Source organism: Phyllostomus discolor, chromosome X (genome assembly GCF_004126475.2).
Source record: "Phyllostomus discolor isolate MPI-MPIP mPhyDis1 chromosome X, mPhyDis1.pri.v3, whole genome shotgun sequence".
NCBI lineage: Eukaryota > Metazoa > Chordata > Mammalia > Chiroptera > Phyllostomidae > Phyllostomus > Phyllostomus discolor.
This window is the reverse complement of record NC_050198.1, coordinates 41,471,610-41,497,615: the sequence shown is the minus strand read 5'-3', so window position 1 is coordinate 41,497,615 and position 26,006 is coordinate 41,471,610. Positions and strand designations below refer to the sequence as shown.

Here is a 26,006-nt window from a genome sequence, read left to right as displayed (position 1 = left end):
AGGGAAGACACAAAGCTTAGGACCAAGAACTCAGGCCCAGGCAATAAAGCACATGGGCTTTCAGTGAGACACGCTGGCCCTTGGCACTGAGGGCAGACAAAGGGGAAACAGGGGTCCTTAAAACCTGAATCCCTTTGATGGCAAAAAGGCTAGAAGCCCATGAGTGCCACAGTGGGGACAGGCCCTCCAAGATGCCATGTGCCACCCCTTGAGGCTTCCTGGTGTGCCCAGTACAGAGTGGTTTCTACTATGCCTTCACTGACCTCTACACAGTGGTGGCTGAGGCCACTCTGGGTAGAGCCTCAGCAGAAAGGGCAGGGATGGGAGGTCTTGACCCCCACCTTCATGGTGGGCTTAGACACCCTACCTCTGTGGAACGACTCCTGATTCTGACCCAGCCTAGGTGTGAGGCACACATAGGTGTATGAAGTGCATACAGTCCCCCACATGCTGACAGTCCAGAGAGTGACGGGGACTGCGGTCACAGAAGTGGAAATAAACCAACCCCAATCCTACCCCATGATCTCCACATCAGTTGGCAGAGGGCGCTGTGGTCACACTCAAGAAGTGGCATCTAGTCAGGGCCCTCAGGTTGGGAGGGCAGGAAAGCTTCTTGTGATGGTAGCCCAGGCCCAAAGAATGAGAGCAGCTAGGTGAGGAGAGGGGACAGCAGAGAGGATGCTGGACATGGCAGGGCACACTCAGGAAAGTGAGTATGGCTGTAGAGAAAGGATTCTGGGGCCAGGCTGCAAGGGTCGGGAGGGGAATGAAAGGGAAGAGTTATGTTGGAGTGGAACCATGAAGTGCTCTGAATGATAAGCTCAGGGCCTAGGACATGACCTGGAGATGAGTGGGGGACATGGGAGGTCCTGGCAGAGCTGATCCTGTGCATTTTAAGCAGGTCACTCTGGCTACTTCAAGCAGGCAGAAGTGTAGGGGACACCAGAGCGGGCAGGAGGCTGATGTAACCATTCACATGGAGGACTAGGAGATCTGACCCTGGACAGGCAGGGGCCATGGTGGTGTGACCCAGAACAGAGGGCATTGTCCCCAGGATTGGGGAACCACTAATGTGGGCTGGGGGGGGACAGAAGGATACAGTAGGACTGGTGGAATCTGTGAGGGGAGGCCTCACGCATGGTGTAAAAGATATGGGGTAAAGACTTAAAAATTCTGAGAGAAATTTGGTAGTAAAGAGAGTGGATACAGAAGCAAGAGAAATCCTTTGATAGCATTTGCATGAGTGGGTCCAGGTAAGGGATTCAGGACAGTGTAGGTTGAACAATGATGATGACATCATTAAGAGATTAAAGGAGGAAACCTGGGGGATAAAGACACAAGTGGAGAGGCTACCTACACCGGGGTCAGTGGGTTTGGTGTGAATTCTCTGGCAGGGAGAAAAACCTTCCCTTAGACTGAATGGAGGCTGGGGAGAGGCCTATTACGCTCCCACTCAGGATCTGTGAGGGCAGCAGGTTCCATGAACTTCCTGGGAGCCACCATTAGCCCTATAAGCCCACATGCCTCACTGGCATATGCCACCCCACCAGCAGACCCTTGCCCCACTGCCTGGCACAGCAACACCCTCATCTCAAGGCTGCCTCACAGAAAGAGAGGTCACGTTCATGTCCTCTAGCTTTGTTGCCACATGGCTTTCAGCTGTCTTCAATACCCCCTCTTTTTGGTTTATTCTTTCTCAAATATATAAATTGCTCAACTCTACATATGAAGGCCTTTATGTTCTTATGTTTTATTTGGCTTCCTGCTAATCCAATTTGCAAAACTTCATACCTCTTGTTTAAGGAAACAAGTGTGAAAACAATGTCTCTTAATTTCACCTTAGTGCCCCCACAGAGACAAACAGATATAACCCAGACATCTCTTCATTGATTTGGAAATCAATCTCTTTTCTCCTCTGTATTTCTACCTATTGGCATGAGGAGTAAGCTCCTTCAATAATCATCTGAGCCTCAGTTTCCTCATCTATGAGATAATGGTACATATCATACCTACTGAATTGGGCTATGGGAGTTCTCACTATTAGGGTAATGATGCTGTACTGGGTTGAATGGTGGCCCCCATCTCTGGAACTTGTGGATCCTTGCTTGGAAAAGGGTCTTTGCAGATGTGATTAAGTTAAGGATCTCAAGAGGAGATCATCCTGGATTATCCCGGTGGGCTCTACATCTAATGACAAGTTACCTATGAGAGACACAATAGGATAGACACAGAGGGAAAAGCCATGTGAAGACAAAGGCAGAAATTGGAGTGATACAATCATATGTCATGGCATGCCTAGGGCCACCAGAACCTGGAAGAGGCAAGGAAGGATCCTTCCATACAGCTTTAAGAAGGAACCAATCCTGCTGACACATTGATCTTGGACTTCTGGCCTCCATAACTGTGAGAGAATAAATTTCTGTTGTTTTAAGCCACTCAGTTTTTTTTAGGGGGGGTCAGGTTTGTACTCCTTCTGATACTTGTTCATCGCACTCTACAGCCAAGCTTCTTAATCCTTGGTGATTTGACAGTATCTCAAGGAGGAAGACCATGAACAGTTGTGCAGGTTGTGCTCTGAAGTGTGAATGGTGTCCCCTGGAGTACTGTGCACAGCCTGTGTATCTGTATATGGTGGCCCTGGTCAAGAATGTTGTATAAGAAGTTCCGGCCAAGATGGAGATGTAGGTAGAAAACCTTCAATTCCTTGCACAACCAAAAGGAAGATAACAATCGATCTAAAATCAATAAACAACCAGAAGTGCCAGAAAATCAAACAGCACAGAACTCTGACAACCAAGGAATTAAAAGAAAAAATCAACCAGAACAACCAGACAAGCAGTTCCGCAGCACAGCAAAGAGGGTTACCCTGCCCTGGTGAATACATAAGGCCCTGCTCCCTTACAACTTATCAGATGCACCAAGACAGACATAGGGCCCAAATGAAAGAACACAGCAAAACCTCAGAAAGAGAACTAAGCAATGAGGAAATAGCTAACCTATCTGATGGAGAATTTAAAGCCCTGATAATCAAGATGCTCACAGAACTGGTTGAGCTTGGTCAAAAAATGAAAAACAAAACAAAACAACAACAACAACAACAAAAAAAAAAAAACAAATGAAAGGTACCCAAAATGAAATAAAGCAAAATACTCTGGGAACCAACAGTGACAAGAAGGAAACCAGGACTCAAAGCAATGATTGGGAACAAAAGAAAAAAAAATAAGCATCCAACTGGATCAAAACGAAGAAACAAGAATTCAAAAAGGTGAAGAAAGACTTACAAACCTCTGGGACAACCTGAAACATTCCAATATCCAAATTATAGGGGTGCCAGATGGAGAAGAACAGCAGCAAGAAATTGAAAACTTATTTGAACAAATAATGAAGGAAAATTTCCCCAATCTGGCTAAGGAAATTGACTTCTAGAAGTCCAGGAAGCCCAGAGAATCCCAAAAAATTGGACCCAAAGAGGAACACACCAAGGCACATCATCATTAAGTTACCCAAGATTAAAGACAAAGAGGAAATCCTAAAAGCAGCAAGAAACAAGGAGACAGTTACCTACAAATGAGTTCCCATAAGGCTATCGGCTGACTTCTCAAAAGAAACCTTGCAGGCAAGAAGGGGCTAGAAAGAAGTATTTGAAGTCATGAAAGGCAAGGAACTACATCCAAGATTACTCTATCCAACAAAGCTTTCATTTAGAATGGAAGGGCAGATAAAGTGCTTCCTAGGTAAGGTCAAGTTAAAGAAGTTCATCTTCACCAAGCCATCATTATATGAAATGTTAAAGGGACTTATCTAAGAAAAGGAAGGTAAAAAAATATGAACAATAAAATGACAACAAACTCACAAATATCAACAAATGAACCTAAAAGAAAAGAAAAACAATGAAAACAAAAACTAAGCAAACAACCAAAACAGGAACAGAATCAGAGAAATGGACATCACACAGAGGGAGTTCAGTGTGGAAGGGGAAGGGAGGAATAGTGGGGAAAAGGTACAGGGAAGAAGCAGCATAATTAGTAGGCATAAAATAGAAGGAAAGAGATAAAAATGCTATAGGAAACAGAGGACTCAAAGAAGTTATATGTACAACCTATGGACATGAACTAAGAGTGGGGGGATTCTGGAGGGCTGCAGGGGCAGGGCGGAGGGGAGATAAAGGAGGAAAAATGGGGACAACTGTAATAGCATAATCAATAAAAAATACTTACAAAAGAATGTTGTATAAGAGTAAAAGAAGCAAATATGATGGCCAAATGAAAAAAATAATTGGAGGTTGCAGCAATATCCATATTCAAAGTATTCTGGGAATCATGTTACTTGTCTGGGAAGCTCAGCTCCCAGCTAGAAGTAAGGGCAGGGGTTTAGAGAAAGGGTAGAAGAAACCATCCAACAGAGGATGATTCTAAATAAGCTTCAGGAAAGAGGAAAACTACTGCTGACTCAAATTCTATCTGATCTTTGGTTCACTTGAACCAAAAATCATCAGTCTTAAAGTAGACACATACTCTCAGCAAACAGTGACACATCAAATGCTGTGCTTAGAAAACCAACAAGTGTGGTCTTTCTTTCTGTTCACCCCCAATAGCATTCCCACAGGGCTACTGACATGATGTACGTGATGGCTTCCAAGAGAGGATTTCATTTGTAACACACCTTATAGACAGCCACAGCATAAAATGGAAGCATCCCAGCCTTTACAATTCCAGCATGTAAAGGAGGGGGCAAAACCACATCTATTGTCTCTCTTGCATCCCTACTCCTTTAAAACAAGTCACATTTCCATATATTTTAAGATTTTCTGGCTCACAGGGAAGGAGTTGGGGCACCAGGGCAGTGACTTCTTGGGATCTGAGAGGATGGGAAGGGTTGATAAAATGAGTGCTAGCTTGCCCAACAGTGCTGCCTGCTGTGTCTTAGTCATCCCCAGAGACTGCTGCCTTCTGCTCTGGAGGAAAATGGCAGCATAAGAGGGAGCTGTTGACCCCAGGGCCTCTGGAAGTCCCAAATTACTTTAAGTGAGATCTGAGGTCATATGGAAATCCCAGGGCCTGTCCTGTTCTAAGACAAGGAAACATCACAGTGGCCACTGGGCTCTACCCCCAAGGGAATCTGGCCTCTGGAAACTGGAACCCTTGAAAGACCAAGATTAATGTGTCCAGTCCCATCGTCTCTTCTAGGCTGGTTTACACTTCAGTTTGTCATAAATCTGTCCCCAAGAATTTCCAAAAATGCTATTCTACTTCCCCCTGTCCCAGGAAGTCTTTTCTGGAGTTGCTCTCAGACATGTTGTGGAAAAGACCTGAAAGTCAATGTACTCATGTCTCTGCCCCTTTCCCTTGAAAAACCTTAACCATTTGTTCACACCCAGGAATGGGGGGGAATAAAATTGCTGTGGGCACAGCCACAAGTGGCCACAGGGTGGATCCACTTACGCTGAATGCGGAAGCAGAACTTCTTCTGCTGGTAGGAGATATAGCTGGAGACAGCACCAATCAGAGCCATGGCCAGAGCACTGGCCACGCCAGCAATGGTACCAGTCTCTGGCGACATTCCTGGTAAAGGGAGAGGGTGGAAGAAATAAGAAGACATGAGGTCAGGCCAATAGTACCACAAGAATTAACTAAAACGCTGAGCCAGGTTTGTTACAATGGCCAGGACCCCCAAGCCAGTGTTGAGAGGCCTAGCCTCTTATATCGAAGTCCATCAAATAACATAGTGCCCCATTAGATTTGCCAAATGCTTCTCATTTTCTCTAAATGTTTTCATTTTCAGAAGCTTATAGGGTGGACATGGAAATGGTAGAGTCCCTCCCTATTTAAGTGAGTTTCGGAGAGGTCTCTGGGTCTCAGTCCAGTGAACTTCCCATGGGGCCACCTCCCCGGGGGCCTTATTTTCATGCTTAATTCCTTTAAATGACTTTGTCCCTCTGCTGTTGGCCTCACAGTTTCCTAATGGAAACATTCAGGGGTAGGTAAGGAATGCCAACTCTAAAATGAAAGTGGGCCAGGACTATGTCTCCTTGTGGTTTCAAACAAACCTTGGGATACAAACCTACCGGCTTCAGGGTCATCATTGCTGCCATACCGGCTGTCACCTGGAGAAAAGACAAAAAGTACATGGTGTCCGTTGTGAGTCCATGACCATCCAGTTCTGGGTTAGGAGAGACAGGCCCCTTCCCAACTCCCTGGCCCTTGTGATTACCCTCTGCATAAGCCCAAGCCAGTAACCTCTGCCCCCCCCACCTCCCTATGTGAGCTTCTACCCAACTGAAGCAAGACCTGCTTCCTTATGCTAGTCACCTGCAAAGCCCAGACTGTGAGGTAGGACTTTTTATTTTCAAAAGATAGCATCTATGCACTGAGCATTTGTTATATCCCTGCTCTTTGTGCACAGTATTCCATCGATGCTCTTTGTAATCCAATGGGGCAGGTCATCTAGCATCCCCATCTTCAAGAGGAGGATCAGAAGGTTAAGGACTTGCCAGCAGGTGGCTGAGCTGGGATCATGCCAGGTGAATCTGACTCTGAATGACAACAGTATCTGTGCCCCATTTATCTAGTATCTTCTGTAAGAAGCATTTATTCATTATCTGATTATAGGAACATGCTTATGTAAAATTTTGTTTTTAAAAAGGTGAAAGGCTAGCATAAATATTATTCATAATCCTGCCAGTCAGTGAGATTTATGGTTAATATTTCAATTTACTTTCTTCCTACGCCTAATGCTTTACTTGCTTTTCTTCAAATCCAGATGTTTCTGTTCATGGAACTTAGATACATATACAGCATCCTTATGATATGGTAGAGGATTAAATCATAATGAAGAGTTTTTAAGGGCTTCTACTTCCAGCTTAACATAGACTTGGAGTTGTTCTTGGAACATACACAAATGAAGGTGGACAATCCTTCACCCAGGATTTCAAAATTCAAGTTTCTGAAATATCAGATGGAGAAGATATCAGTGGTTGACAGGAGTTTGGGAGAGCAGAGGGAAGGAGCTGACTGTGGTTATAAAAACAAAACAGGCAGAATCCTTGTGATGACAGAGCTATCCTTTATCTTGACTATGGTGGTGGTCACAGGAATCTATACAAGTGATAAAATTTCATAGAAGCACGCACATGCGCGCGCGCACACACACACACACACACACACACACTTCCCCAGACAGCAGGTCCCTGACAAGCAAGTGGTGCCATTTCAGGACATTAATTAGCCTGAGCACTCATTTCACATTGCCGTCTTCTTCTCAGGGCATAATGCTCATTAATGGAGGGGAGACTGTTGATGAAGCCCAGGATCCTTAGGGGAAACTACCCTGTGATGTTGGAGGCAATGAACTCTGACATTTCCTTCATCAGAGTCTGGAAAGAGTCTAGGGTAATGTAGGTTCCTGGATGGTAACAAATGTTCACCCTCTGGTAAGGGATGTTGGTAATGGGGAGACTGTGGGTGTGAGGGAGCAGAGGAGATTGGGAACTCTGTACCTTCTGATCAATGTTACCATGAACCTAAAAGTTCTCTAAAATAGTTTATTTTTAAAAAGAGTCTAGGGGAGAGGAGTTCCGGCCATGATGGAGGCATAGGTAGAAACCCTTTGCTTCCTCACACAACCAAAAAGGAGAATAACCACCAATATAAAATCAATAAACAACCAAAATCACCGTAAAATCATGGAACTCCAACAACCAAGGAATTAAAGAAAAAAATCAACCAGAACAAACGAAGCAGTGAGGCAGACCACGTGGGCAGACTCAGAAAAACCACAGTGAGGTGGCTGGGGGGTAGGGCTGACTGCCAAGCTCCACAGAGCTGTGTGGAAAAGACTGACTTAAGGGGAAAACTGAGACTCAGAGCTGACTGTGGGCTACGGCTGCTGTGGTTGCCACAGTGGGAGATACTTCCAGTCTGACATGAGAGTCTGTCGGAAAGTGCACTAGAGATGAGCAGGTGAGCTGCACTGTTCCCTCTCTGGCCCCTCCCCCATAGGCAGCACAGCAAAGAGGGTTGCCCTGCCTGAGTGAAACCTAAGGCCCTGCCCCCTTACAACCTATCAGCTGCACCAAGACAAAGAAATATGGCCTAATTGAAACAACACAGCAAAACCTCATAAAGACACCTAAACAATGAGGAGATTGCCAACCTATCTGATGGAGAACTTAAAGCCCTGATAATCAAAATGCTCACAGAACTGGTTGAGCTTGGTCAAAAAATGAAAAAAAAAAAAAAAAAAGAAAGATACTCAAAATGAAATAAAGCAAAATATTTAGGTAACCAACAGTGACAAGAAGGAAACCAGGACTCAAAGCAATGATTGGGAACAAAAGGAAGAAATAAACATCCAACTGGATCAAAAAGAAGAAACAAGAATCCCCCAAAATGAAGAGAGGATGAGGATTCTCTGGGACAACCTGAAACATTCCAGTAACCAAATTATAGGGGTGCCAGAAGGGGAAGAACAGCAGCAAGAAATTGAAAACTTATTTGAACAAATAATGAAGGAAAATTTCCCCAATCTGGCTAAGGAAATTGACTTCTAGAAGTCCAGGAAGCCCAGAGAATCCCAAAAAATTGGACCCAAAGAGGAACACACCAAGGCACATCATCATTAAGTTACCCAAGATTAAAGACAAAGAGGAAATCCTAAAAGCAGCAAGAAACAAGGAGACAGTTACCTACAAATGAGTTCCCATAAGGCTAACAGCTGACTTCTCAAAAGAAACCTTGCAGGCAAGAAGGGGCTAGAAAGAAGTATTTGAAGTCATGAAAGGCAAGGAACTACATCCAAGATTACTCTATCCAACAAAGCTTTCATTTAGAATGGAAGGGCAGATAAAGTGCTTCCTAGGTAAGGTCAAGTTAAAGAAGTTCATCTTCACCAAGCCATCATTATATGAAATGTTAAAGGGACTTATCTAAGAAAAGGAAGGTAAAAAAATATGAACAATAAAATGACAACAAACTCACAAATATCAACAAATGAACCTAAAAGAAAAGAAAAACAATGAAAACAAAAACTAAGCAAACAACCAAAACAGGAACAGAATCAGAGAAATGGACATCACACAGAGGGAGTTCAGTGTGGAAGGGGAAGGGAGGAATAGGGGGGAAAAGGTACAGGGAAGAAGCAGCATAATTAGTAGGCATAAAATAGAAGGAAAGAGATAAAAATGCTATAGGAAACAGAGGACTCAAAGAAGTTATATGTACAACCTATGGACATGAACTAAGAGTGGGGGGATTCTGGAGGGCTGCAGGGGCAGGGTGGAGGGGGGATAAAGTGGGAAAATGGGGACAACTGTAATAGCATAATCAAAAAAATACTTAAAAAAGAGTCTGGGGGAGAAAATAAGGTTTGTTATATTCCCAATTGGGGCTAAACCCTTGGGTTAAATGCATTTTATAAAGATTCATCATTAGATATGAATGGTTATTTACAAAACGAGAAGCACAGGAATTTTAAAAAACATGATCATTACTATTGGAGAAAGCAGAATGAAAAGGAGGACAGGAGTTGCCCTGTGCATTAACATGTCAGCAGCGAGGCCACTTGTGAGGACTTGGAGCCCAACTGTGCATGCCCATCTATGTTCCCCCTGCCCTGTGCTGTGCTAGAAGGTCAAGGCTCTTACAGGCCAAGCCACTCACCCTGGGCTTGGTGAAGGGAGGGCAGTGCAATCTGTAGTTGTGTGAGGAGTCTGGAGTGGGAAGCTGCGGGGAAAGGTGAGGGGAAATGGCTGCTGGGTTCTCAGTGCTAGGATATAACACCACAGTGAAGCAGCCATTTTTCTTGAGAAGAGCAAGCCCCTCCCAGGTGAAAAATAATCAACTCACCTGTAGAAAAACCATGTGCCAGATCCTCTGGAAGCCTCCTACCCCTCTTCTCTGGAATCCTGCTTACCCCACCCTCTGTTCTTTTTTTTAAAAAAAAATTCTGTCTTTCTTACTTTCCCCCAACCTGAGTCTTACTCCTGCAGAGGAGACAGCAACATAAGCAGACTCAGGGGTATTGGGACTAGCTTTAGGGCGTACCAATTCCATACACTTTCCCGGGAACCAGACTGGAAATTCCCTCTCACAGGAGAGCCTAGAAATGCCCTCTAGGTTTCCAGCAGACCCAAACTTTGTGATCTGGAGGCCCCACCCACTATCTTACTAGGGGCTTCGCCCTGCTGGGTTAAAAAAATAATCTGGTACAGACTCAGACGTGTGGCAGGGACACAAGGAAACATACCCACCATCTTTACTTATATGTGAATGGTACCTTCCACAGGAGATCCAGAGGTCCCATCCTCCCAATTCCACCAGAAGTTCCCTCGGAAACACACGGGTCAGTGGCTAGACTAAGACTAATGGCAGGACTGCAGGCAGAGGCAGGTGGAGGTGGTTACTGTAGTGCCTTTGGTCATTAGTCCACCCACCCCTGAGCCCTATGCTGATAAAAAGCCAGCCTTACAGAGCAGTGAGGCCCATTCTGGATGCAGCCAAGCCTGAAGAAGACAGCCACAAATTGTGGATCACTTGTAGCTTCGAATAGATTGTATAGAGCTACACTGGACAACATCTCACATTGGCTTGCACCAGCTGCAGACATCAGAGTTTTTCATTCTTTTTCACTATTTTCTCTTTCACACAGCTTTTTATTATTTTTCCTTTTTCTTCAATATTTTTCTTATTTTTCTCTATTTTTTTCAGATCTCATATTTCACTCTTCCCTTTTATCACTCCATTTACCTTCTTCCTTCCTTTTCTTATATTTTTAAATTTTATTTTTTCCATTTCCTTGTTCTTTTATGGTGATTTCCTATTACTGTTCCTTATTCTTATTGTTTCTCCTCACTATCTTCTCATAATAATTATGTTTCTTTGGTCTTATCATATTCTTGGTTATCTTATAATATTCTATTTCTCTTTCACTTATTTTATTCTTTGTTCTCTTATCATTGATTTTGCTGCTGTTGTTGGGGTTTCTTTTGGGGGTGTGGGTTTTGTTTTCTGTGTTGCTTTGCTTTGTTCTGTCAGCATCTGAACAGCATATAAGACATGGTAGGGGTTGAGACCCTCAGAAAGCCAGCCAAAGGGGAGAACCTACAAACAAATGGGGCAACAACAATCAAGACCCCAAACAAGAGAGTTCACATACACTGCAAAAAGAGCATCCCTAGAACATCCACCACAGGAGGTCAAGGACTGCACCATGGAGTCCCACAAGACTCTTACCACAGAAGGCTACCCCATGAGGATAGGGAGTCAAACCAGATCTAATGTGCAGAAACAAATAAAAAGAGTCAGCTAAAATGGGCAGACAAAGAAATAACCACAAACAAAAGAAAGGCAGGAATACCCAGAGAAAGAACTAATTGAACTTGAGGCAAGGAATTTATGAGACACAGAATTCAAAGTGATGGTTATAAGGATGCTGAAGGAATGTAGTGAGAACTACAAGGAACTTAGTGGGAACTACAGGGTTAGCCAAAAAGTTTTTTTTTTCTGGAACATGGCTCTAGTAGTGCTTAGTTGTCTTTAACTTCATTCAAAACAATTTTGTTAAACTGTACTATGACAGCTAACATATCAGTGTGCATTTTTAAAAAACTTAGCAAAATTGGAGAATTTTTTGTGTAGCCATTTTAATATTGAAGATGGAAGAAAATAAGCAGCATTTTTGGCATATCATGCTTTATTATTTCAAGAAAGGTAAAAACACAACTAAAACACACACAAAAAAGATTTGTGCAGTGTATGGAGAAGGTGCTGTGACTGATTGAATTTGCAAAGTTTTATGCTAGAAATTTGTCACTGGACAATTGTCCACACCTGAGTAGACCAGTAGAAGTTGATAGTGATCAAATTGAGATATTAGCTGACAACAGTCAACATTACACCACACAGGAGATAACCAACATACTCAAAATACACAAATCAATAAAGTTATAGGTGAAAATGAAAAATTATCTTTTATTTACAGAAAAAACTAAACAGACTTTTTGGCCAACCTAATACATCAGCAAGAAAAAGAACATAGAAATCATAAATAGGGACCAATTGGAAAGGGAGAATGTAATATCTGAAATGAAGAATATACTAGAAGGAATTAAAAGCAGGCTAGATGAAGCAGGGGACTGAATAAGTGATTTGGAATACAAGATAGGAAGAAATACTCAATCACAGCAACAAAAAGTAAAAAGATTTAAAAAGAACAAGGATGGGTTAAGGGAACTTTGGGACAACATGAAACGCAACAATACCCATACCACAGGGATATCAGAAGGAGAAGAAACTGAGCAAGGGTTGGAAAACCTGTTTGAAAAAATAATGACAGAAAACTTCTCTAACTAGGTGAAGGAAAAAGTCACACAGGTTCAGGAAGCATAGAGTTCTAGTTAAGACAAACCCAAAGAGACCCACACCAAGAAATCATAATTAAAATGGCAAAGTTTAAAGACAAAGAGAATCTTAAAGGCAGCAAGAAAGAAACAGTTAGCTACAAAAGGAACCCCAATAAGACTGATTTCTCAATAGAAACATTTCAGACCAGAAGGGAATGGCATGAAATATTCCAAGTAGTGAAAAGCAAGGACCTGCAACCAAGACTACTCTATCCAGCAAGGCTATCATTTAAAAATCAAAGGTGAAACAAAGAGCTTCCCAGAACAAAAAAAGAATAAAAAGGCTAAAGGAATTCATTAACACCAAACCAGCACTGCAAGGGGTTTAAAGGGACTGCTTTAAAAAGAAAAAGAAAAAGAAACGGGGGGGGGGGGGGAACATAAGTATAAAGAAAAAATGGCAATAAACAAGTACTATCAACAATAACCTTAAGGACATGTGGCCAAGATAGAGGTATAGATAGACACACTGTGCCTCCTTGCATGACCAAAAGAAGGACAACAATTTAGAAACAAAAAACAAACAGAACTGACAGAAAATTTAACTGTATGGAAGTCCAACAACCAAGGAGTTAAAGAAGACACATTCGTCCAGACCAGGAGGAGGGGCAGAGATGGGCAGATGGGCAGAGAGGACTCACACCAAGGCGGTGGCTTGGTGACCCTGTGAGGCGGCAGATTGTGGACCAGGGTGAGCAAGGCTGCAGCTGGCCATCAAGGCAGCAGCTAGCAGACCCAGTGAGGCGGTGGATTGAGGACTGGGCAGTCTCATATTTGTGCACAGATAAACCAGGAAAAAAAAAAACTAGGGAGCAGGACAGACTGTGCAACCCAGGGCCCCAGTGCAAGGAAATAAAGCCTCAAACCACTGATTGAAAACACCTGTGGGGGTTAAGATGGCAGCGGGAGAAATTCTCAGTCTCACAGGAGAGTTTGTTGGAGACACCCACAGGGTCCTAGAAAGTACACAAACCCACCCACATGGGAATCAGCACCAGAAGGGCCAAAATTGCTGGTGGGAAGTGGAGGAAGTGACTGAAATCCAGTAGAGAGCAAAGCAAGTGCCATTGTTCCCCCTTGGACCCCGCCTCCACATACAGTGTCACAACACAGCCATATGGGTTACCCCACCCAGGTGAATACCTAAGGCTCCACCCCTCATTATGTAACAGGTGTGTCAAGACCAAAAAAAAAAATGGCCCAAACAAAAGAACAGATCAAAGCTCCAGAAAAAATACAACTAAGCAATGAAGAGATAGCCAACCTATCAGATGCACAGTTCAAAACACTGGTAATGAGGATCCTCACAGAGGTAGTTGAATTTGGTTGCAAATTGAAGATGAAAAATGAAGGCTATGCTAAGGGAAATGAAGGAAAATGCACAGGGAACCAATAGTGACGGGAAGGAAACAGACTCAAATCAACAGTATGGACCAGAGGACGAAAGAAATATCCAATCAGAAAAGAATGAAGAAACAAGAATTCAAAAAAATGAGGAGAGGCTTAGGAACTTCCAGGACATCTTTAAACACTCCATCATCCAAATTATAGGGGTACCAGAAGGAGAAGAGGAAGAGCAACAAGTGGGAAAGTTCTTTGAACACATAATGAAGGAAAACTTCCCCAATATGGCTAAGGAAATAGACTTCCAGGAAGCCCAGGAAGCTCAGAGAGACCCAAAGAAGTTGGACCCAAGGAAGAACACACCAAGGTGCATCATAATTACATTACCCAAGATTAAAATGAAGGAGAGAATCCTAGAAGCAGCAAGAGATAAGGAGATAGTAACCTACAAAGGAGTTCCCATCAGACTGTCAGCTGATTTCTCATAAGAGACCTTGCAGGCAAGAAGGGGCTGGAAAGAAGTATTCCAAGTCACGAAAGGCAAGGACCTACATCCAAGATTGTTCTATCCAGCAAAGCTTTCATTCAGAATGGAAGGGCAGATAAAGTGCTTCCCAGATAAGGCCAAGTTAAAGGAGTTCATCATCACCAAGTCCTTATTATATGAAATGTTCAAGGGACTTATCTAAGAAAAAGAAGATAAAAAATATGAACAGTAAAATGATAGCAAACTCACAATCATTCACAACCACATCCTCCCCCCAAAATACTAAAAGCAAACTACGCAAACAACTAGAACAGGAACAGAAACACAGAAATGGAGATCACATGGAGGGTTATCAACAGGGGAATGGAAGGGAGGGAGAGGCAGGAAAGGTACAGAGAATAAGTAGCATAGACGGTAGGTAGAAAATAGAAAGGGGAAGGGTAAGAATAGTATAGGAAATATAGAAGCCAAAGAACTTATATGTACAACCCATGGACATGAACTAAAGGTGGGGAGAATGTGGGTGGGAGGGGGTGTGGAGGGGACTGAAGGGGGTAAAATGGGATGACTGTAATAGCATAATAAAATATATTTAAAAAAATAATAACCTCAAATGCCAATGGATTAAATGTTCCAACAAAAGATACAGAGAACTCTATGGATAAGAAAACATGACCCAGCTCTGGCTGGTGTGCCTCAATGGATCGAGCACTGGCCTGAGAACAAAAGGATCTGTAATTCAATTCCCAGTCAGGGCTCATGCCTGGGTTTCAGGCCAGGTCCCCAGCTGGGGGTGCATGAGAGGCAACCACACACTGATGATTCTCTCCCTCTCTTTCCTTTCCCTTCCCCTCTCTCTCAAAATAAATAAATAAAATCTTTAAAGAAAAACATGACCCATATATATGCTATCTACAAGAGACTCACCTCAGAACAAAAGATTTACACAGGCTAAAAGTGAAGGGATAGGAAAACATATTCCATGCAAATGGAGACAAAAAAAGTTGAGTTAGCAATACTTATATCTGCTGGACTTCAAAACAAAAGCCATAACAAGCAACGAAGAAAGTCATTACATAATACTAAAGGGATCAATCCAACAAGAGGATATAACCCTTGTAAACACATATGTGCCCCATATTGGAGCACCTAAATGTATAAAGAAAATCACTGTGGGCTTTAAAGAAGAGATTGACAGCAAAACAGTCATTGTAGGGGATTTTAACACCCAGTGTTGCCATTGGATAGATCTTCCAGAGAAAAAGTCAACAAGGAAACAAAGACCTTAAGGGACACACTAAATTGAATAGATTTAATTGATATTTATAGAACATTTCATCTCAAAGCATCAGAATACACATTCCTCTCAAGTGCACATGGATTGTTCTCAAAGACAGACCACATGGTAGGACACAAAAGAAGTCTTAATAAATTCAAGAAAATTCAAATCATACCAAGGATTTTCTTGGATCACAATGGCATGAAACTAGAAATCAACCCCAGAAAAAATAAAACCAAAAACAAACAAAGTCAAAAAGATTCAAATACATGGAGACTAAATAGCATGTAATTAAATAATGAATGAGTCATCAATGAGATCAGGGAAGAAAACCAAAAGTACCTGGAAACATGAAAATGAACACAACAACCCAAACCTACTGGAGACTGTAAATGTAGTCCTAAGAGGGAAGTGTATAGCATTACGGGCCTACTAAAGAAGACAGAAAAATCTCAAATAAACAATCTAACCCTTAAAACAGTTAAAAGAACAAAAAACAAAACAAAAACAAACAAAGCCCAATGGGAGTAGAAGGGAGGAAATAATCAAAATCAGAGCAGAATTAAATGACAGGCTAAAAAAATATTCAAAGGATAAATGAATCCACAAGATAGTTCTTTGACAACATAAACAGAATTGATGAGTACTTAACCAGATTCATCAAGAAAAAAAAGAGAGAGGACCCAAATTAATAAAATCAGAAATGAAAGAGGAGAAAAAAACATGGATACAACAGAATTACAAAGAATTGTAAAAAAAAAAAAATACTATGGAGGACTTCTGGCCAAGATGGAGGCATAGATGGATATACTGTGCCTCCTCGCACAACCAAAAGAAGGACAACAAATTTAAAAACAAAAAACAACCACAACTGACAGGAAATTGAATTGTATGGAAGTCCAACAACGAAGGAGTTAAAGAAACATCCAGACTGGTAGGAGGGGCAGAGACAGGCAGTCGGGTAGAGAGGACTAGCAGCAAGATGGCGGCTGGTGGACCAGGATGGGCAAGGCAGCGGCTGGTGGAGTGGGTGGTTCCACATTTTCGTGCAGCTAAACAGGAACAACTGGGGAGCAAGACAAACTATGCAACCCAGGGTTCCAGTGTGGGGAAATAAAGCCTCAAAACCTCTGACTGAAAAAATCTGTGAAGGTTGAGGCAGTGGAAGAAACCCCCAGCCTCAGAGGATAGTTCATTAGAGAAACCCACAGGGTCCTAGAATGTATACAAACCCACCCACCTGAGAGTTCATCACCAAGCCCTTATTATATGAAATATTAAGGGGTTTTATCTTGGGAGTAAAAGACAGAAAACTGTACTTGAACAACAACTAAAATAAAAAATAAAAAAACCAGCAAGTATATTTGTGATAAAGCCTTCAAAGTAAGGAAATCAAGAGAAAAGATGCCTATAGGAATTAAAAAACAAAGCCATGAGTTGCCCATGTTTATGAGACCCAAATTGATGATACTATAGTAATATAGGAATAGTATGGTGTGGGGTATTTATTTGTGATTATGGTGCAACTTAGTGGCTCAGATTTATATTTTTGCTATATATTTAGTCAATTATACAGCAAAATTTATTAAATAAAGTGTCTTTCCTAAAGAGGAAAAAAGGGACTTATCTAAGAAAAAGAAGAATATAAAAATATGATCAGTAAAATGATGACAAACTCACAGCTATCAACAACAAAACCTAAAACAAAAACAAAAATATACTAAGCAAACAACTAGAATAAGAACAGAATTAGAGAAATGGAGATCACATAGAGGGTTAACAGTAGGGAAGGGGAGAGGGAAAAAGGGGGGAAAGGTACAGGGAATAAGTAGCATAAATGGTAGGTAGAAAATAGACAGGGGGTGGTTATGAATAGTATAGGAAATGTAGAAGCCAAAGAACTGATATGTATGACCCATAGCCATGAACTAAAGGTGGGGAATGTGGGTGGGAGGAGTGTGCAGGGCAGAGGGGAATAAAGGGGAGGAAATGGGGCAACTAGAATAGCATAATCAATAAAATATATTTAAAATTTTTTAAATACTATGAACAATATGCCAATAAATTGGACAACCTGGGCTAAATGAATAAATTTCTAGAATCATACAATTTCCCAAAAGTGAATCAGAAAGCAGAACACATGAATAGATTGATAACAAGTAATGAAATTAAAGCAGTAATTGAAAAACTCCCAGCAAAAAAAGTCCTGAACGAGATGGCTTCACAGGTGAATTTTACCAATCATTCAGATGAATTAACAGCTATCCTTCTTAAACTATTCCAAAAAATTGGAATAGACTGGTAGGAGGGGTGGAGATGGGTGGACTCCCAAGCTCTTTTTATGAGGCCAGTATTATCCTAATTCCAAAACCAGATAAAGACACTACAAACTGTAAACTATACTTTGAAAGAAAGAAAACTATAGGCCAAATATCCCTGATGAACATTAATGCAAAAATCCTAAACAAAATACTAGCTAACCAGATCCAGCAATACAGTAAAAAGATCATACACCATTATCAGGAGAGATTTATCCCTATGATGCAAGGTTGGTACAATACTCTCGAGTCAATAAACGTGATATATTACATAAACAAAGTGGAAGATAAAAATCATATAATCGTATCAATAGATGCAGAAAAAGCATTTGACAAAAATCCAGCACCCATTTATGATAAAAAATTCTCAGCAAAGTGGGAATGGAGGGATTATACCTCAACATAATAAAGGCTATATACAAAAAACCTACAGCCAACATCATGCTCAATGGGCAAAAACTAAAACTGTTTCTTCTAACATCAGGAAGAAGACAGAAATGTCTGCTTTCACCACTCTTATTCAACACAGTATTGGAAATCCTAGTCACGGTGATCAGACAAGCAGAAGAAATAGAAGGCATCCAAATTGGAAAGAAGGAAGTAAACTGTCATTCGCAGATGGCATGAGAGTGTACATAGAAAACCCTATAGGCTCCACCAAAAAGCTACTAGACTTTAATAAATTAATTTGGCAAAGTAGCAGGATACAAAATCAATACTCTGAAATCAATGGGATTTCTATACACCAGTAATGAACTATCAGAAAGAGAAACTAAGAAAACAATCCCATTTACTATTGCAACAAAAAAGAGGTATCTAGGAATAAATTTAACAAAGGAGGCAAAAGACTTGTATTCAGAAAACTATAGGACACTGAAGAAAGAAATTGAGAAAGATACAAATAAATGGAAGAATATACTATATTCATGGATTGGAATAATTAACATTATTAATGTGTCCATACTACTCAAAACAATCTACAGATTCAATGCAATTCCTATTAAAATACCAGTGGCATATTTCATACATCTAGAATAAGTATTCCAAAAATTTAAGAACAGACACATAGATCAGTGGAATAGAACAGAGAGCCCAGAAATAAACCCATGTCTCTCTATGGTCAATTAATATTTGATGAAAGAGGCAAGAGCATAGAGAGGAATAAAGAGTCTCTTCAATAAATGGTGTTGGGAGAAATGGACTAGTACTTGCAAAAAAATGAAACTAGACCTCCAAATTTATACCATATACTGGAATAAACTCAAAATGGATAGAAGACTTAAAGTCATGTACCATAAAAATTCTAGAGGAAAACAGGCAGTAAAATTTCAGATATCTCGTGTAGTAATATTTTTGCTGATATAGAAGGAGGGTATCCAAAATTATTTTCTGTAGGGTAGGCCCCTTGTAGTACAGGCTTCCCATACTACTGAGTGTTCTAGGAACCCATTTGTATCAGTGTACCAGTTGGCAGTGTTGTGAGAGGCTGTGTTCAGCTTCTTGTTTTCTTATCCAGTCAGCTACCCTATATCTTTTGGTTGGAGCATTTACCAGGGGTGTCCAACCTGTGGCCTACAGGCCACATGCAACCCAGGATGACTGTGAATGTGGCCCAACACAAAATCGTAAATTTACTTAAAACATTATGAGATTTTTTTGTGATTATGTGTTGTAATGTATTTAATGTGTGGCCCAAGACAACTTTTCTTCCAGTGTGGTCCAGAGACACCAACAGTTTGGACATTGATTAAGCCATTTACATTTAAGATAATTATTGATAGATATGTATTTAGTGTCATTTTATTGTTAGACTATTTTCCTCTGTTTTTTTTTTTCTTTCTCTTTTTCTTCTTTTTGTTAAAGCAAGCCATTTAACATTTGTTGCAGTACTGGTTTGGTGTTAACAAACTCTTTTAGCTTTTTCTTGTCTAGGAAGCTTCTTATTTTCCTTTGACTTTATATGATAGCCTTGCTGGGTAAACTAGTCTTGGCTGTAGGTCCTTGCTTTTCATTATCTTGAATATTTTACACCACTCCCTTCTGGCCTCAAATGTTTCTGTTGACAAATAAGATGATTGTCTAATTGGTGCCCCCTTCTAGGTAACTACTTGGTTTTCTCTTGTAGCTTTTAGGATTCTCTCTTTGTCTTTAAGCATTGCCATTTTAATTATGATGTGTGTTAGTGTGGGCTTCTTTGGGTCCAACTTGTTTGAGACTCTCTGAGTTTCCTGGACTTGTGTGTCTTTCCTTCACCAGATTAGGGATATAATTGCTTAACTGATAAAGAGTTTCGGATTGGGAAGGTTCATAGATAGATGATGGAGATGACTGCACAATATCATGAATGTACTTAATACCACTTAAAGTACACTTAAAATGGTTAAAATGACAAATTTTATGTATATCCTACCACAATAACCCCAATAAATTAAATGAAAAAATTGTTTAAAAAACAGTGAAGAAACCTGGGGGCCTGAAAAACTCCAGAAGACTGGAGGTTTCAGGCAGGGAACATGCACACAGGCCTAAACAAGGCCTCCCATGTGTGGTATTATAGGAGAAATAAAATGAAAAACCAAAGGCAGAAAGCAGTCTTCTGAGTCTAGGTATCTGCTAGGCAAGTGGGGAGAGCAGAAGAAGCTGTTTAGGAAAAGCTCTGCAAAGAAATCAAAGCCAGGAGCTCCTACAGGTTCCTCCTAAAAACCAAAGTGGATACATAAAGTTTCAGTCAACTAACTGACCACAGCCAAGACCATCCTCTCATTTAATCCTGGTAACTAAAGGTGACAGCATTCATGCTTCACACTAGGGGACATCTTCAGACAACCAATATGTGTGACCCAGACACATCTGTAAGAGAATATTTGTATCTCTTTTAAAGTATGTTTTGATTCTTGCCTCAGTGTTTAAGAACTACATGCTTGAGGCCTTAAAAATTGTCATGTGGGAGTAAAAAGGCACTCAATTTGATCCTAATATTAAATTTTCTTTTCTAAATAAAAGAAATGATATAGCATTTCCTGCCCTGTGAGCCCAAACTTGTAGTAAGAAACAAGTAGCATATAACAATGAACCTATCATGTAGGCTGCTAGATCCAGTGGCAGATGCTGACACAAAGAAAGGCATCAGCACAGTGGAGTACTAGATGCTGCATAGAAATTTTCAACTTTAGACCTCCAAGAAAAAGTTACAAGTGGTTCTCCTCTCTTTATGGTGTTCTCTGCAATGCAGGAGGGTTTGCTATTGAAGAGAAGAAAGGCCTGCCCTGAAGACACCCATCCCCTACCATCCAAGGCTCCAAGGACTGCCACAACAAACTGGTCACCAAAATGCTAGCTATGCACAGACCCAGAAGTTCAGGAAAGGTCCAGAGAGAACAAGCAGGTGATAAAATATCTAGTAGGAGCCATGGATAGCTGCTATCCCAGAATGATCTTTAAGGAGGGCAGAAGGACTCTCTCTGAGGATGGAAAGGCTGTTGTATTAGACAGGAGAAAGCATGAGCAATGGCCTGTCTCACTCTGCTCCTTCTCTGATCCACTCTCTCCACCAAGGCCAACCTCTCTCTCATCCCCAGTTGATTCCGTGGGCCAACTTATTAAGAGCTTTCTGACCAACATGCCAGTAGGGGGTGATCTGAATGTGTTAATGACACCCGTATTCCCCTCCAGGTCCTTTACCAATTGAGAATAGATTCAAGGAGATAAAGGAAGATCAGGTAAAGCATTCACTTTATGAAGCATTCACAAGTACACCAGCACCTTCAAAGTCAGGGCTTCCATGTACTATGTTAAAATCATGGCCTGAAGCCACCCTTAAAGTTTAGCTAGGGGTGGAGAAGCTGAATTTACATATCAGATTCACAGAGTTCACATATAATAAGAGTACACACACACACTCAGGAAGCTACATGGATTGCCCAGGGCTCCCTCACTCCCTTTGAGATCCAGGAAAAAGCATTTCATGCCATGACCCCCACCACTAATATGGCTTAGAAGGTTATCAGCATAGACAATCAAATGTGTCATCCTTCCCTTCAAGGGGAGGTGTGCACAACAGGGTGGAGAACAAAGCCAGGCGTTTGTTCTATCCTAATCTCCCCATTTCAGTGCATTTATTGGGGGTATCAGGAATACACAAGCAAAAATGTGCCTGCCTTCAGGAAGCCAAATCTATCTGCAGTGATAAGGATATGTGTGTCTCTAGTGTGACTTGTGTGGTAAGTGTTATCCTATACCAGCAGGAATGAGAGGGCCTAGGAGAACCCAGAGGTAGGAAATGGATGTTGTGCCACAGAGCCAAGCTGGGGAAGGGGAAACAGGGCCACACAGCGGACAAGCCTCCAGAGAAGACATGATCTCTGAGGTATCTCTTAAAGGATGAGTAGTATAGCACTTTCTGGGGAATGAAGGGAATTCATCTAGTGGAAGAAAGGATTTTTAGAGAAACGGAATGTGAAGGCACAAATATATGAACTACCAGTTCATTTGTATGTTTGGAGATGAAAGGAATCTGGAGGTTCAGGGCAGAAAGGTAGGGCAGTAGGCTAAGGGGCTTCAATTTATCTTGTAGGCAGTGGGCAGCCATTAAAGACATTTTTGAGGTTTTTTTTTTTTTTTTGCTTCTTTAAACAAATTTCCCTAACATATAATTAAGAAAATTTTTGAACATTCAAAAAAGCTGAAAGCACTGTACAGTGAACACTCGTATCTACCACCTGGATTCTATAATGAACACTTTGCATTATTTGCTTTATCGTAAGTCCATCCACTCCTCTCTTATTTCTGTGATGCATTTCAAAGTAAGTCACAGACATCAGTACACTTCACCTATAAACATATTATATAGAGCTCCACATTTGCTTATGATTCCTTTTCATGAAAATTTTAAGGTAAATTTTACATATAGTAAAATAAACAAATCTTATGTTTGATGTCTTGGTAGATGAATGTACCTGCAAAACTCATATTCCCACTAAAATACAGAATGTTAGCATCATCCCAGAAAGTTCTCTCATGTCCCTGCCCAATCACATTCCAGTCCTGTTAAGCATGGATCTCATTTCTAACACAAAAGTTATTTTGAAATTATAACAACTTCACATGTTTGGGCTCATATAGTATGTGCTCTTGTTTTCTTTGGCTTCTTTCAGTCAGCATAATGTTTTTGACATACATCCATGTTTTTATGTGTATCAGTAATTCATTCCATCATATGAGTATATAAGTATATCACAAATTGCTTATCCACTTATTTTCCTATTGATACTTGGGCTGTTCCCTGTTTTTTTTTTCTATTATAAATAAAGCTGCCATGAGCATTTTTATAACTCTTCTCATGAATATGTGAAATTGCTAGGTCACTGGATAGCTCTATGTTCAGTTTTATAAGAAATTTTTCATTCCTACCAACAATATATATGAGAGTTTCAGTTGCTCCATATCTGGACCAACATTTGGTATTTTCAATCTAAGTTTAGTCATACTTGTGGGTGTGCTGTGATATCTCATGTGGTTTTAATTTGCATTTTCTTAAAGAAAATGATTTTAAGCATCTTCATATAACTTCTTTTCTGAAGTTCCTCTTCAAATATTATGGCAATTTTTAAATTGGGCTATCTTTTCATTTTTTCACAATTATTTTAAGCAGAAGTCTGACAAGATCAGTTCCCTGATGGTTCTCTCTGGCAGCTGTGTGGAAGACAAACTGGGTCCAGGAACCAGTTAAGAGGTTAAGGTAATCATCCTGGGCTTGAGGGGAGGCAAAGAGAAAAAAACATTCCAGATTCAAAAGCTACTGAGGGGAGGACTTCTGGCATGAGGGAATGAGGAGTTCAATAAATCATCTCCTGAAAAAGCCACTCTAACCCTGGACAATCAAAGACAGTCATTTCAGGAAACAGAATAGCTGGAATCTGGCCTTTTTGCCCAGGGTTGCTCTCATTTCCCTTTCCCCTGGATTAGTTCAGCTGGGGAGGGGTGAATAGGTCACAAAAGCCAGCAACTGTACTGAAGCTGCTAAATGGGACCCATGTGGCTTGTCACTTTGTCAGTTAATGTGGCAATCTCAGTGGCAAGTGAATAGAGAGAGCCAGCAGCTTCTTTAGCCTTAGCAAGCCATCAACCAGTAAACTCAAGAAGGATTTAATAGGGAGGTGGGACAGCAGATGCAATCTGCTAACAACAGACTGTCACTGTGACTTACAGAAAAAATATGGGGCTCCTATCAGGCCAGAATAAATGTTTTCTTGAGAAAAAATACATACCAGATAACATTATTTCAAAATACACTCCAAAACTACAGTTGAGTTCATGTGCCTAAGACCCAAGCTTAGAAAAATGTATGGATTATGATTGTTTTTAGGCCAAAGATCATCATTTACTTAAATGTAAAGTTTTATCTTCACTCATGGCATTAATATGTTGACACAGAGGATAGTGTCTGAGAATTTTATCATGTGCTTATCATAGCTATGTTTCAGTTTCCCACGTGTATTTTTGCTGGGACCCTTTTTATTTTCTTTCATTGACATCTATAATGATGGAGGGTGTAACTTAAGCTAACAATTGATTATTCTTCACAAGAGAAGTTCCAATATGATCCTAATTAAAGAATTTCCTAACACTTCCTCCCTGCAAACAAAAGTACTTGCTGAAGCATGTACTTTTAATAAGGAACCCCCTTGACATATCATTCAGACTTCTATTCATATGCGTGTGTACATACACTACTACTGCCCTCATCTTCCAATCTGGAAATACCATTTATCACCCAGGAGTAACTGACTCATTTGCTGGGTTTGCCATTTAAATATTCCATGTTCTCCTGACATCTTCAAGTTTTATTTAGAGGCTTTAGAGCTTTTTACTCAAGATGACACTGTCTAGAAAGGTGTTGTGAAGAGAGATTTGACTGTGGTATCCTTTCATTAGAAGAGAACACTGCTCCCCTATGAAAGGCATACAGTTCCTGCAAGAAGGGAGAAAATGATAGTACCACAGCCAGGATTACAACCAGATACACTCATAACTTTTTATAACTGCAACAACTTACCATCACAACAACTTACCACCACAACTTGCCATCAGAACAGGTTACCATCATGAATGTTATAATGACCGACCAACATACAAGTTGCAATCTTAATGTACCATTATAATAGGTTACAACCATAAGTAACAATTACAAATCACAACTATAATCTGTTTTGTCATATCAGTTCTGGCTCACATTTTCTCCATACTAGGATCAAATCCTGACATACAGTATGATAAAAGTTTTACATCTTTGGCATTTGGGGGAATTAAAGATATCTGGCATTGGGGGAGGATGTGACTATGAAGGGCTAGCATGAGGAAATTGCCTGGTGATAGAACACCTCTGCAGCCTAATTTTGCTCATGGTTACTAAAATCTACACCTGTGATACAATTTAATAGACCCACATGCATACATGTGCACACATACACAAGTGTATGTGAAATATAATGGAATTTAAATAAACTCTATAAATGGTAACAGAAAAATACAATAAAGATTAGATTTTTTTAAGATTTTATTTATTTATTTTTTGAGAGGGAAGGGGGGGAGAGAGAGAGAGAGAGAGAGAGAGAGGGAGAGAAACATCAATGTGCGGTTGCTGGGGGTTATGGCCTGCAACCCAGGCATGTACCCTGGCTGGGAATCGAACCTGCGACACTTTGGTTCGCAGCTCGCGCTCTATCCACTGAGCTACGCCAGCCAGGGCAAAGATTAGATTAAAAAATAAATAAAGTCTATACTTTATAATAATATTGTACCAATATCAGCTTCCTGGTTTTGACAATGTTCTATCTTTATGTAAGATAGGGGAAACTAGGTGACAGGTACACAGGAATATCTCTGAACAATTTTTACAATTTCTTGTGGGTCTTAAACTATGTAAAAGTAAAAGCATATTTTAAAAGATGTTTGACTTGCTATGGGTCTCTTTAAAAAGTCTTGTCACAATGATTTTTGCTTCTCCAATCCTAAGGGTCATAGGCTCCCCAGGTGGAGGACATCTTCCCAATGAGTCCTGTGACTGTCAAGTTACTCTAACTTGTACCACCTTGGCAAATAATTTTGCCTAGTATAGAGACTTTAACCCATGCAGCACTGTGGGTTAATGAACATCAGGGGAAATGTGTGGCTTTTCCAAAT

At 40.8% G+C, this 26,006-nt stretch overlaps 1 protein-coding gene across 2 annotated transcripts in view; it reads right to left on the bottom strand.

Moving 5' to 3' along the window:
- Positions 1-26,006, bottom strand: part of CD99L2 (CD99 molecule like 2) — a 129,599-nt gene that overhangs the window by 6,243 nt on the left and 97,350 nt on the right. For both annotated transcript variants that reach the window (XM_028522685.2, XM_028522684.2), the window contains exons 6-7: positions 6,065-6,103; positions 5,442-5,561 (exon numbers count right to left, since the gene is read on the bottom strand). In XM_028522685.2, coding sequence (XP_028378486.1) covers positions 5,442-5,561; positions 6,065-6,103 — 159 coding nt within the window. The remainder of the gene's footprint in view (positions 1-5,441; positions 5,562-6,064; positions 6,104-26,006) is intronic.